This window comes from Trichechus manatus, unplaced genomic scaffold, assembly GCF_000243295.1.
Source record: "Trichechus manatus latirostris isolate Lorelei unplaced genomic scaffold, TriManLat1.0 scaffold00043, whole genome shotgun sequence".
In the NCBI taxonomy this organism is placed as follows: domain Eukaryota; kingdom Metazoa; phylum Chordata; class Mammalia; order Sirenia; family Trichechidae; genus Trichechus; species Trichechus manatus.
In genome coordinates, this window is record NW_004443979.1 from 9,874,628 (window position 1) to 9,889,086 (window position 14,459).

A 14,459-nucleotide genomic window follows, 5' to 3' on the forward strand; every position below is an offset into this window, starting at 1 on the left:
TCCTGTACTAAACATTTATCTGTAGATTATTTTAATTTCTTCTTTTAATCCAATACATAGTCATTCATTTATATTCTTCCTCTTCCCTTATGTGCTAACTAGAGAACTGTCATTTAAAACTGAATACAAGTGGTTGGTTGAAGGGAATATTTCTTATGTTTCACTAGTAAGAATACTGTTTGCTACAGGTTTTTTTTTAAGATAATCTTTATAAGGCTAAGAAAGTAATCTACTCTTAACCAGTCAAGTTTGTTGTTTTAATCATGAATGGATTTTTTAACTATAAATTCCATTCCTTAATTGTTTTTGACTATTTAAGGTCCTTTTTTTTAATTGTTTTGTTTTTATTTCTTTGTTTGTTTGACTCAAATTTGGCAAGATACTTTTATCTAGGAATTTTCCCAGTTCATCTACATCTTCAAAGTTTTCAGCATAAAGTCTTCTCATCTTAACCTGTGCTATACCTATAATGTCCCCTTCTCCACTCCAATTATCTTTTATTATGCCTTCTCTTGTTTTTCTTGATTCATCACACATAGAGGTTTATCTATTTTATTAATCTTTAGAGGGAATAACTTGGGTTAGGCTGATATTTTTCTGATTTGTTGATTATTCGTTCTTTTTCATGTGTTAAGTATTTTATTTGACTCATTATTAATAAGGGATCCAGGCAGATATTATGATTATTGTTCTTTATTATCTCTTTTCTGCTTTCTTAAGTTTTCTTAAGCTCTTTTTCAAATTGAATGCCTAGCTCATTGAATTTATCTTAATTCTCTCCTAATATAAGCATGTAAGACCATAAATTTTTTTTAAGTCTCGGTTGCTGAATCTCAAAACTGTTATTAAAATTTCTTTGAGTTGTTTAGAAGTATGTTTTTTAATTTCCAAATGTATGGAATATGAATTTTTTTTAATTTATGGTTTAGTTACTGATTTTAACTTAATTGCATTGTAGTTAGTGAATATGATCTGTATGTTACCTATCTTTTTTAATTAGTTGAGACTTTTCCAGTGGCAAATATGTTTTTTAAAAAGTTCCATTGTGGTATCTTCACTAATTTTTTATCTGTTTAACTAATCAATAATTGAGAGTGATGTGTTAAAATGTTCCACTCTAAGGTGGCTTTGTTAATTTTTCCCTATAGTTTTATTAATTTTTGCTTTTTCATATTTTGAGACTATTAGGTACATAGAAGTTTAGAATTATATCTTTCTCATGAATTGAATTATCTAGTAACTCTTTATCCTTAGTAATACTTTTTGATTGAAGTCTAATCTTTATGATTAATATATGTGTGCTGTGTCTTTCTCCATGTCACTGTGTTTTAGGTGGTCTCTTATAAACTGCACTTTGTTGGATTTTTAAAAATTGAATTTGACAATGTCTGGCTTTTAATTTGGAACCCTGCTGGCACAGTGGTTAAGAGCCAGGCTGCTAACCAAAAGGTTGGCAGTTTAAATCCACCAGCTGCTCCTTGGAAACCCTATGGATCAGTTCTACCCTGTTGTATAGGGTTGCTATGAGTCAGAATTGACTCGATGGCAACAGATTTCTTTGTCTTTTAATTGGCAACTTGTAGCTTTTTTTTTTTTTTTAAATCCTATTTGGTATGCATTTTGTTGGGTTTATACCTTAACAAGAGTTGTGGAAAATCAGCTGTTATCTCCTTAAATTTTACCTGTTCTCTCAAAACTTTCCTTCCAAGGCTCTGAATAGACGAATTTTAGACCTTTCATTTTGTCTTTCATGTCTCTTAGTCTCCTTTTCATATTTTTGATCTCTTTGACTCCCTGATACATTCTGGGTAATTTCTTCAGCTCTGTCTTCCAGTTTACTAATTCTCTTTTCAGCTGAGTCTAATATGATACGCTTTTGCCTGTGCCAGGACCTGAGACCACTGTAGCCCCCTTTAGGAAGCACCACTTTATCACCCCTAGTTTGCCAGGGGCGCAAGCCGAGTCTCAGATGTGGTATTTGTATTCCTACTCTGATTTTAGCTCATTATTTTATGTTTTTGTTTGTGCATTCGCTTTAATTGGGGCAGGGGAGGTTGGCTTTGGAAAAGTCCTTTTCTGCAAGCCTAGCAATGCAAAGTGTCTTTTATACAGCATCTCAGTAGCAGGAAGGCCCTTCAGAGACTCTAATCTGCCCTCCTAATGGAAACAGAAACCTCTTAGGGATGCTTTTGTCCACACATAGTACCTAATACTGTGCTTTTCTAAATTCTTTTGTTCTATTCATGTTCCTTTCTTTTTAAAAAATACACATCCCTTTGAACTAAATTTTATTGTATTTAAACCAAAGGAATATTGCTGATATTTTTAAAATGTAATTTAAAATTTCTTAACATCTTATTGATATGACTGAAATAGTTTTTATGTGTTAGCTGTAGTTTTCTGATCTGGTTTTAGAGAAACACAAAAATGCAATGAATTTATTCTTAAATTCCATCACTGAAAAATTCTACCCAAATTTTATAAATGTTTTCTGTGTGTTTACCAAGCTGAAAGATATAAAAGAGACCCAACTTTTTTTTACAAAAAGGCTAGTCAATAGGTAACTTTTCTTCTAGAAACTAGAATAGCAATCATTCTCTAGAACATACAGGTGAATAAATGTCAGATTTTCTTAACTTAGAATCCATGAGCGTAGAGAGGATTTATTCCAGTGAAAGAATAAAAGTAATTCCATTCAGTTTCTGTCTTGCTAAAAGAGATGGAAACAATAGCTCAGTTGATAACATGGTGACTTGCAAAGAGTAGGCCTTTGATAGATATTTGTTAGATGAATGGATATCAGTAAAGTGATATGTTAACACCATAGTGAAAGTGGACAGAAGGGAAAGAAGAATACATGAAGGTGAAAGGAGAGAGTGAAGAAAGGAGAAAAAGATTTTGTGAATGGAACTTTTGGTAAACATTGACTCAGTTTGTACTTTAGTGAAAGAGAATTTGTTTTGTGATTTTGTGTATTTTGGTGATTCATCTTATTTGGTGGTGGCATTCCACATCTAGTTTCTAACAGTGCTTGGGTTTTTCTCTGTATTTGCGTCTCCTTATTTTTGTTTATTTGTTTGGCTGATTACTTTTCTGTATAATAAATAGATGTTGGTTTTACAAATGCCAAGATGTAAATTTTGAGATTTAGTAGGTTTTTGTTTCTAAACAATGTCCTTGTGACCTTTGAAATCTAAGCTGAATGTAGTTTTTTTTTAAATTAAGTATGATAGAAAAGTTATTAGAATGATTTCCATGTATGACACTTGTAATCTGTCTTACATCTTATACCTTATTTTTAAGAAAGTAAAATAAAGTAGCACTAATTTAATGTTCACTAATAATACATACAACGGAGCCCTGGTGGTGCAGTGGTTAAGAGCTTGGCTGCTAACCAAAAGGGCGGCAGTTCAGATCCACCAGCTGCTCCTTGGAAACCCTGTGGGGCAGTTCTACTCTGTCCTGTAGGGTTGCTATGAGTCGGAATCAACTCAACGGCGATGGATTTGGTTTTTTACAGTTTGAATAATATGTATAGCTAATTTATGTTTATATCCAACCTGTTCAATATTTGTACATTGTTACATAACTTACCCACTTAAGATATACGTTTTCTTTTATTTTAAGGCTTACTTCAATACTAAAAACATATGGAAGTCCTTTGAAAACACCATCAGTAGTTTATAGACAAAGGCTTTATGAACTATTGATTTTATTACCTCCTGAAACGTATGAAGGTATGTGCCTTAGACCAAAATGTTTTCTTATTTGTGGCTAGCACAGTGCCTGGAAAGCAGTCATCACTGAGTAATTAATTAATTATATGACATTTATTTAGTGCCTTGTTTCCAGGAGGTTCAGGTAATTTTGCTCAATTGTAATCCATGTGTTCAACATATTACAGTAAATAATATGTGTGTATGTGTATTTTTTCTTTTTAAACCCTACTGATGTCTTGCTTTCTTCTCTCTCTTCTGGGAAGAAAGTCCCTAGCTCTGCTGTGTAGGGGAGAATGATTCTCAACGGCTGACTTTGATTGTACTCCAGAATTTTTTTTTTTAAGAATATGTAATGCAATCTGTTAAGAAATATGGTCTAATAGAAATAGAAACTAGGAATTTGACCATTCCTGTTCCCCTCTAGAGTGATTATTTATTGTCCACCCAGATAGAAATTTTAATATTGAACTTCCAAAGTATAATTGATTATATACAGTTTATAATGTAGTTTGCAGTCTTAGTAGGCTCAAAGATGACTTTGGATTACTGGAATACTGTAGTTAGTGAAATAGACTTGCCCTAATTTAGAATTAGTCTTAAAATCTTGCTTGCAAGTTTAAATTACAGTTTTAAGAGAATATATTACTTCTAGTACTGAATAATTCAAGATACTAGTTTTAAGAGGTTAAAGTTGATAATTGTCTTATCTGGGAACTTCTATATTTTTTAGTCTTAGTAATTTTCAACAAACTATATTAAGTTAAATGTTACTTCAAATATATTTCTTATAAAGATACTGTATTTGCTTATATTCTTTGTCTGCAAATAAGTACAGTATCATATGTACCATATTTGTTCAAAATATTAACTTAAAACTCTTATCCTGGCCTTTATCATTATGAGTGATATTATTCACATTGGCTCTCTTTCTGCTTCACCGATGTACCTAGAAAAGTATTTGGCATAAAGTAAGCATCAGGATATACTTCTAAAGAATTGAATTAATATATTGCTATTTCTCAGAAACTGTAACGAAAAAAAAAAAAGATTTCTGTGTGCCAGGCTCTGTGCTAGATGTTATATTTATAGTATATCTCATTTATTCTTAGAACAATACAATGAGTTAGTTACATTTTCCTCATTTGACAGATAAAGGCTCAGAAAGGTAACCAACTCAAGAACATATATCCAATGAATGGTAGAATGAAGATTAAAACATAGGTCTGTCTCATATGCTGTGCTACCTCTCTATTTAGAAGTAACCAACTAGAGGCCTAATAAACAGTCAGAGTTTAGTGATAAGTCTGTCTCATTTCTGTGCTGTCTCTCAACATTAAAGTTACCTGTTAGGTATCTGTGGAAAAGCTTAGGGATATTCCTGTATTCCGTCGCTCAGGTAGCTATTAGATTGTAGCAAAAATCATTTCCCTCAGATTTAAAACAAAAATTTTTAATTGTGGTAAGTATATAGGTTAACAGAACATTTGCCATTTCTACATCTTCATTTGTATAATCTTCTCATGTACAGTTCAGTGACGCTAATTACATTCATTATATTTTTCATTACATTAATTATATTCATCACATTGTTCAACCATCACATTTAACCATTCCCAAATTTTTCCATTACCCTTAACATAAGCTCTGTGTCCCATAAGCCCTGTGTCTTCCTTTCCCCCTCCCTCATACCTACGCCTAGGTAACCACTAATAAACTTTGATCTCTATACACTTGCCTATTCTAGATATTTTATATAATCGGGATTATATGATGTTTGTCCTTTTGTGACTGACTGATTTCACTCAGCATAATGTTTTCAGAGTTCATCCATGGTGTAGCATGTATCAGGACTTCATTTCTCTCCCCTCAGATTTTCACATCAATTTTTACCATAGTATTTTTGAAATTTATTTTCAAACTACAGATGAAAAAATAGATTTTCTTTCTTCAAGCCTTTATTAAACATACAGGAATACTAAACTACATTGGTCTCTCTTAGCCAAACACAAGAAGGTCAACTTAAAATATACAGTGTATCTTCTGATAAATGATCATCTGAGTCTATCCTGAAGGACTAATTAGGGAAAGGAAAAAATGTCTTGTGCTGTTTTCTTAGAATTGGAGTTTGGGATGCAATCAGGAGTCCTAAAGGAATAATATATATATAAGCACATGTATCTTAAGTTAGTTTCAGGGTGAGACAAAATCAGCACTTAATATAAACTTCATGGAAAAAATAAAATCTAAATTCACTCTCTGTCTTTTTCAAGTGTGTCTGTTTTTCTAATATGAATTAAAGAAGAAAAATAGTTTATAGAAAAATGAATTAATGTTTTAAAATTTTTATGATTCAACTGAGGATAACTTTGCCAGTTCATCTTTTTTCCATCTTTACCGCTAAAAGAATGGAAAACAAGTCTAGTATGGGAATTAAGAATTTTTTTCTTAAGGACTTCTGAGTTTTTTTTAAAGATTTTTAAATTTAATTTAATAGATTTATATAACGTATGTACAGCACAATAGCCAGAACTTTACCATTAAAACATCAGTTGGCATTTTGAATAACATAGCTCATAATACAGTAATCACCTATAGAAATTTCTAAATCTTTAGTACAAAAGGAAATAATAGTCTTTAAATTTATTTATCTAATTAATTTGGAAGACCTTCAGTGAGATGGATTGACACAGTGGCTACAGCAGTGGGTTCAGACATAACAATTGTGAGGATGGTGCAGGACCAGGCAGTGTTTCGTTCTGTTGTACACAGAGTCGCTATGAGTTGAAACCAACTCCACGGCACCTAACAACCAAAATTAATTTGGAAAAGATAGCGAAGTCACAAAACAAAACTTTAAAGTTTTGTTATCAGTTGCTACACTGGATTGTCAAAAAATAAGTTTACAAAACAGTAAGAAATTTCCTTTGTTACATAGAAAATATTTAAGAATTTAAATAACTTTTCTTCATTGTCCAGCAGATGCAGACTTTCATCATAATAATGAATTTGTTTTTTTTTTTTAATCTTGTGAGGTAAATATTGGGTTCTTAGTTTGTATTTGTTACCTTAGTTTTTGATAGGAATCTTCTTTCAAACATTTTAATATTCTCTCTACACTGAGAATATCTCATTACCTTCAAAATATCAATGATGATTTTTTATAACAAAAGGATGTTTACATTTTAAAATCCAGCTGTCTTTAATTGTCCAGGGGCAGTTATGTTGTAGTCACTTTAACTGAGAAGTAGAGATTTACCACAATTTTCACACTTTACTGTAGTACCAAACATCCCTTGCATGTTATACTACCCATAAAATTATTTTGCTAAATATTCTGTACATTCAGTTGGGCCACTCTCATTTGCTCATTTAGCCTTCACAGTTCCTGTACATAATCTCTCCTTTCTTGGACTTTACCTGTATTTCATTTGTCATCTTTTATGAAACAGTACTTCCTACCTTTCTATTTTAGTTGTATATGTGTGTTCGTGTCCCATATTTTATAGGTTCTTAAAAGGAGGATTAAATAATTTTTTTCTTCCTCCGTAGCATCTTACACAGAGTTTTAATGAATGAATGAGCATAATGGTTAAAATCTCAAGTTGTGGAGTCTAGCCTGAGTTTCATTCTGACTCTGCCATATAAATGCTGTGTAATCTCAGACAACTAGCAAACTGTTCCTCTTTCCTCATCTATAAAATGATAGTACTAATAAGCATTAGTATCAACCACATGAGATTATTATGAGGATTATATGTAAAGCTTTAAACATTCCTGACACATTAAGTTCTCTATAAATATTTGTTCTTACTAATGACATAGAAAATGATCGCAGGTGAACCCTTCTTATCTAACTCATCCTCCCACTTCTAATAAGTAGACGTCGCCCCAGTCCTCATTTCATCCTGATGCACTTGCAGAAGTGATTGTTTCTCTAAGGTGACTTTTACTCATTCCTAAAGGACTTACATTACAAACGGGCAAAAACTCTTTTTATGCTCTATATGGAGAAAATTTGCTGTTGAAACTCCATGGAAATTAGGATAAAACATCTTTGTAATGATAGTTTAGGCCAGTGTGATAAGCCAATTTCCAAAATGTGTATGTAATGTGTATGCATCCTTATGGAAGAACACCACCACCTATGAAGTGGCCTACTGTCCTCTCCCCACTCAAAAAAAAAAAAATCAAATTAATCATCTAGATTCAACTACATGTAGAGGGTGTAATCGTTAACAGTCCACACTGTGGAAACTTCTAGTACTGCCAACAAAATTATTTTGTCTGTGATTTATCTCTCTGCTTAAAGACATCCCTTAGAGCCATTCTTATTTGCTTCATTTAGCCTTCATTTGTTCTACACAATAAAGAACCTTCTTTCTTTAAATAAATTGCAAGGAAAACAAATGTTGAGGGAGAGTTTTAGATTAAAAGAGACTTGGGATGTATCAACTAGCTGCAATGTGTGGAACTTACTTGGAACTCAATTCAAACATACATGCAAACAAAAACAGGCACTTCTGAGACAATTGGAAGTTTGAATATGGGATGGATATTTGATGTTTAGGGCTTTTTTGAAAGATGAGATAATGATACTAGGATTTTGTTTGAAATACAGAGTCCTTAGCTTTAGTAATATGCAATGAAATATTTATTAATGAAATGATATGCTGTCTAGGGTTTGCTTCAAAATAATATGAAGGCGGGTGGAATAGTAGATGCGTGTAAAGTGAAACAAGATTGATGCAGCTGCTGAAGAACATATGAGGGATCATACTGTTATGTCTGCTTTTGCATATGTTTGAAATTCTCCATTAAAAAAAAAAAGTTATAACGCGTGTGCATTTTTTTAGGCATATGTTCTTAAACAAATATAATTTATCTACTTTGTATTTATTTATACTTTATCTATTTTTGTAACCAGTAACACTTTATTTAGAATCATGGTAGTATTTACACAATGTCATAAGGTATTTAACGCATTTACTTTGAGATGTCTTTTCAGTAGACATTCTTGGTCAACCTTGGAGACAGCAGCACATAGTTGAACCATTCATTTCAGTTTTCAGGGATGAGAAATATAATCTTTGGCTATGATATATTAAAGGTGGCCAATGTGTGTATTAAAGCCTCAAACTGGGCTTTTTTAACCCTATACTCTAATCAGATAACAGCTAGTACTAAATTGTTTATTACTGTTTTTCTCTGTTTCAACAGGAAACCTCTGTGCTGTACTCAAAGAGCTGGCTGCTGATTTGACTGCCCCTGATATCCAAGTGGCAGCATCCACATTTTTACTTCCACCCCTCTGTCATCAGGATGATCTCTTGATATTTAGTCCTTTGCTACAAGAGACTGACCATAGATTTATTGAAGAACAGGTATGGTTATTTTTTATAATTCTTAGGTAGATTTAGTCTATAAACAGTGATTTAGAAGCCTAATATACCATTTTTTCATTTTAGCTTCTGCTTGGTAATGGTGTTGCTTGTGGAAGTCTCGAGTATGACCCTTATTCTATATATGAGAAAGATGTAGAGGGAGATTCGGTGCCTAAGCCCCTACCTCCAACACTGTCAGTTATTAGCTCTGCAGTCAAGCTCTTTGGGGTTATCTGTGCTCATGTGGGAGAAGCTCAAAGGTAAACATCTTAAATAGTTCACTTATCCTGAAATATAATATGTAATTGGTTCAATGAATGCATGATAGAGAACTGGTGGGTTAAAAGAATGCTGTGAAGTTTCACTGATAACTAAGATTGCTCATAGATGACAGGTGAAGGAAGGTAAAATGTTATTGTTTGTGACTTTGAATTGATTCTGACTCATAGTGACCCTATAGGACAGAGTAGAATTGCCCCCATAGGGTTTCCTAGGCCATAATGTTTATGGCAGCATATTGTAAGGTCTTTTCTCCTGTGGAACCGCTGAGTGGGTTTGAACCACTGACCTTTCAGTTAGCAGCCGATCCCTTAATCCTTGCACCACCAGGGTTCCTGGAAGATGAGATAAGGGTTCTTATTTAATTAATCACTTAAAACCCTGAAAACCCATTTGCCGTCTAGTCAATTCTGGCTCATAGCGACCCTGTAGGAGAGAGTAGAACTGCCCTGTAGGGTTTCCAAAGAGCAGCTGGTGGATTCAAACTGCTCACCTTTTGATTAGCAGCCAAGCTCTTAACCATGCGTCACCAGCGCTCTGCAAATTAATCACTTGGCTAATATTTAGTAAGAAATGATTAAATGCCTAAAACACTAGACACTATTGTGGATACAGTACTTTGCCCACATTTAGCTTATCATCTAGCTGAAAATACAAATGAAAAAGTCAGTAATGATACAAGAACGTTGATTTGTGAGCTGTTGCTACAAAGAAAAACATAAGAATTCTGCTTAGACTAGGTCCTAAAGACATGCTTCCCGTAGAGGCTTTATGGAGCCATTATATGTCCAGAGATTAGTCTTCAGCTTGATAAATTTCAAAATGTTGATTTTATCAGTTCACGCAAAGTGAACTTTTGCTTTGAAAAACCAAAGGTTGATAATGATCTCTTATTGAGAAAAGCCGTTTCTTGATTGATAATGGGAGATTAAGTTTTCTCCAAGATCAAAATAGAGTGCAGTCAGGTGCTGCATAACATCCGTTCAGGCAGCATCCAACCATATACACATCTGTGGTCTCATAAGGTTATAATAGAGTTCAGAAATCCGATCAGAGAACTGGATGTAGCAGATGTAACACTTAAGAAACACTTCCAAACCGCGCAGTATTTTCATGAGTATCACAAAGTAGTGCGTGCATTTGTAATTGCAAACCATTGTATATATTTAACTCAAATTTTTAATGTAATAGGCTTTATGGCACTCCGTTCTTAATTACGAGTTGTCCGTAAGTCAGACATTCGTAACCCAAATCACTTAGCGTCCTGTTTCACATAACATACGTTCCATGGACATTAAGTGGCACATGACTGTACTCATTGTTACTTACTGTCTGAGAAACTAAATGGGGAGTGAGTCTCTCTCGTAGGCTGTGCTGGTTAACAGTTTACAAATTAATTCTATCCAAGATCATTTGTTCCTTTTTTATTTGTTTATTCATTCTCTCTGTTCCCCTCCCTCCCGCCTTCCTTCTCCCCTCCCTCTTTCTCCTTACCCCTTTCTTTCATGCTAAGTAACAACAATACATTTGACCAGATCATAGTTTTTATTATATGATTTTATCCAGTATGTTTTCCAGAAAATACCAGTTAGAGAATTTACATTGGCCTCTTTGATGAAGACTTAAAAAAAAACTTTAGTCTTACCAACATATTTCTGAAATAAATCTTGGGATGGTGTACTTTCAGTGGATAGAAGAGTGAATCAAATTTATCTTGTCAAAAACTGACATTTTCCTCAACAATATGTATAACCTGTAGCTCCCTGTGTATACTGTCACTATAGTTATGGTTATAAGATATTTAAAGACAATATATGACTAAATCATAAATGTATATTATAGCACTGAAAGATGAGAGAAAAATCACAGTGGTCTGGAGTATTCAAAGAAGGAATTCACAGAGAAGATGAGATTTGAACCAGTCTGTAACTATAGTATTTTATAGAGCATACAGTTTAAAATAATTTGGATTAATATAACAATAACTACTATGTGTGGTACAAATGATTAAGCACTCAACTACTAGCCAAAACGCTGTTTGAACCCACTCAGAGGTGCTTTGAGAGATAGGCATGGTGATCTGCTTCTGAAAGGTCACAGCCTTGAAAACCATGGAATACAGCTTACTTTGACACGCTTGGGTTGCCATGAGTCAAAATCATCTCGATGGCAGCTAACAGCAAGAGCAACAGCTGCTGTGGGTGAAACAGGCATGGCCTTGTGGGCAAAGGATTTAAATTAACTAACTTCTTTTTAATAAAAAACAAAAATGAGACTACACTTTTTACAACCTTTCGTTGTAATAAAATAGATTTTCAGCTGTGTTGCCTATTTGTCGTTTCAAGGAGGTGATTTCTGATTTCAATTGTTTGAAGTTTAATGAATTTTAAAATTTCCTCATAGCTTTGTTTCTCCACCTGAATTAAAATAATATATAGAAGGGATATTCAAGGGAGGGGAGGTTTTGTTTGTTTTAATAAAATATTGAGACTGAATAAAAGCAAAATCTATTATTCTATTTGGATTCTAATTGAATAATATTAGGCTGTAGTTCAGAGATTATTAAAGGAAGTGGTCTGGCAGGATCCTAGATACAGAAACTACGTCATAAGCAATTATCAGTATTCTCCAATGGATGTCGTTAGAGGACCAGGATAGAGAAATCACAAGCTAGGAAAGTTAATTTTTTAATATTCTGCTATCCCAGATGAAATCGTTTAAAATGTCATGCTCTTCTCTCTTTTGGCCATATGTTTGCATTTCTAGAAAAGAAAGGTCCTTATTAAAATAGGTGTATTTAACAATAACAGCATTGAATATTTCAAAGCATTGTGGTGTTGTTATTGTGGCTAGCTTTGTGTTTAAACAGTTTAGAAGAAACTCTCTTGTATGACATGAGATTGCCCTAAGATTGGAAATAGATTTTTTTCAATCAGTTGATTCTCTCTGTTTTTACTGTAAGATTCTAAAAATGAGAAAAATTTGCATTGGTAATATTAAAGCATTAAAATGTTAAAAGTTCTAGAAAGTCAGGATATTTTATACAGAAAAGAGATATTCTTGATCTTGTTTGTGTGTTGTTTGTAGTTATTTTAAAATCATATTTTGTGCCTAATTGCAAAGAATGAATTACTTAATTCTAAACTTGAGGATTGTTCCAATCTTTGCTGCATTGGAATCATCCAGACACTTAAAAAAATACTGAAGATTTTGATTTAATAGTATAGTGTGTAGCCTGAGCATTGGAATTTTTAAAACTTCTTAGGTGATTCTAATGTGAACCACTGTTATAAATGAGCTGCTTCACAAATGATGTTAATTGAGAGTTGTCAGAGGGGAAGAGCTTACCCAGTTATAACTGTCATTTTTTAAAAAAATTTGCCATTCATAACATAGTTTATAAAGAAAATGTTCTGCTCATATATTTTTATTCCATCTATATTTAAAACTTTTAGTATTTATTATTTCTTTCCAAACTGTAATTATTATTTTATGATTGATACTGCTTAGGAATACAAATTTGGGATTACTGGGCACAAGTCACCTCTATCTTCCTGAAGATTCAGAATATTTTGTTGAGATCTCTAAAGGAATTGGTGTCATTATTTATCTTGAGCCTTTAATTAGTTAAGAGTGTATTCATTCTCTGAAGGCACAGGGTGGAGAAAAAGATTTTGGGCTCTGGTAGCCCTCGTGTACAGTCTTTGGCCCATAAATATGGGCAAGAAAATAATACAGGTCAAATTATATTACAGTGTAACAAAATACTCAACCTCTAACCTTACGTATTTTTAGCACTTTCAACATGACACAATTCCATTATAGCAGAAGTACGTAGGATATGATCTAATTGTGATGATTTAGGCTTTTAAACTCATAAACCTGACCATATGGTTGTCTGTTAATTCTTCTTCAGTGTCATATTTACCCTCCACAGTCTTTCTGGAGGACAGTTTGAGCATAAATACGTTCTTGAAGCCAAATGCTTTAAATATGCTCTTGGGAAATGAGCAGAATGATTTATATGTATTTATCACATTATTTATAATAAGAAAAATTAGAAATGGCCCAAATGTCCTAAACTAGGGAATTGGTTACATACATTATTATATAGCTAGACTATAAAATACTAATAGCTGTTAAAAATTGTTTCAATATAATAGTTAATAAGATGGGAAAATTCCTAATAATATTGCTTAAAATAACAACAACAACAAAAAACAGGTTATTAACAAAGTATGTACAATGTATCCCAGTTTTCTAAAAATGATACCCAAATGCCTGGAGCAAAAAAGACCAGAACACTTGGGGAACATCTAGCTCAATTGCCATAACACTGTTTATAAAGACATTGTTCTACACTCTACCTTGGTGAGTAGCGTCTGGGGTCTTAAAAGCCTGTAAGCAGCCATCTAAGATACTCCACGGTCTCACCCCTTTGGGAGCAAGGGAGAATGAAGAGAGCAGGATACAAGGAAAAGGTTAGTACAATGGACTAATGGACCACGGCTACTAAAGCCTCCACCAGACTGAGTCCAGTACAGCTGGATGGTGCCCGAGTACCACCACTGACTGCTCTGACCGGGATTACAACAGAGGGTTCTGGACAGAGCTGGAGAAGGATGTAGAACAAAATTCTAACACACACAAAAAGGCCAGATTTACTGGCCTGACAGACACTGGGGAAACCCCAAGAGTATGGCCCCCGGACACCGTTTTAGCTCAGTGGTGAAGTCATCTCCGAGGTTCACCGTTAAGCTGGGGATTGGACAGCCCCATAAAACAAAACGGGACTAATGAGGCACAGCATTCCAGGGACAAGGACTAGAAGGCAGAAGGGGACAGGAAAGCTGGTGATAGAGAACCCAAGGACAGTAAGGAAAGTATTGACATGTAGTGGGGTTCTTAACCATTGTCATTGGGCAATATGTGTACTAACTGTTTAATGAGAAACTATTTTGTTCTGTAAACCTTCATCTAAAGTGAGAATAGCAGCATAACTGGAAGAACGTACTCCATGTCACTGAATTGTGCATGTAGAAATTTTTTAAATGGTGTATCTTTGGTTATGTATATTTTC

At 33.6% G+C, this 14,459-nt stretch overlaps 1 protein-coding gene across 2 annotated transcripts in view; it reads left to right on the top strand.

The window, feature by feature from the left end:
- Positions 1-14,459, top strand: part of HEATR5A (HEAT repeat containing 5A) — a 134,193-nt gene that overhangs the window by 62,058 nt on the left and 57,676 nt on the right. For both annotated transcript variants that reach the window (XM_023731485.1, XM_004376530.3), the window contains 3 exons: positions 3,628-3,737; positions 8,937-9,100; positions 9,185-9,360. In XM_023731485.1, coding sequence (XP_023587253.1) covers positions 3,628-3,737; positions 8,937-9,100; positions 9,185-9,360 — 450 coding nt within the window. The remainder of the gene's footprint in view (positions 1-3,627; positions 3,738-8,936; positions 9,101-9,184; positions 9,361-14,459) is intronic.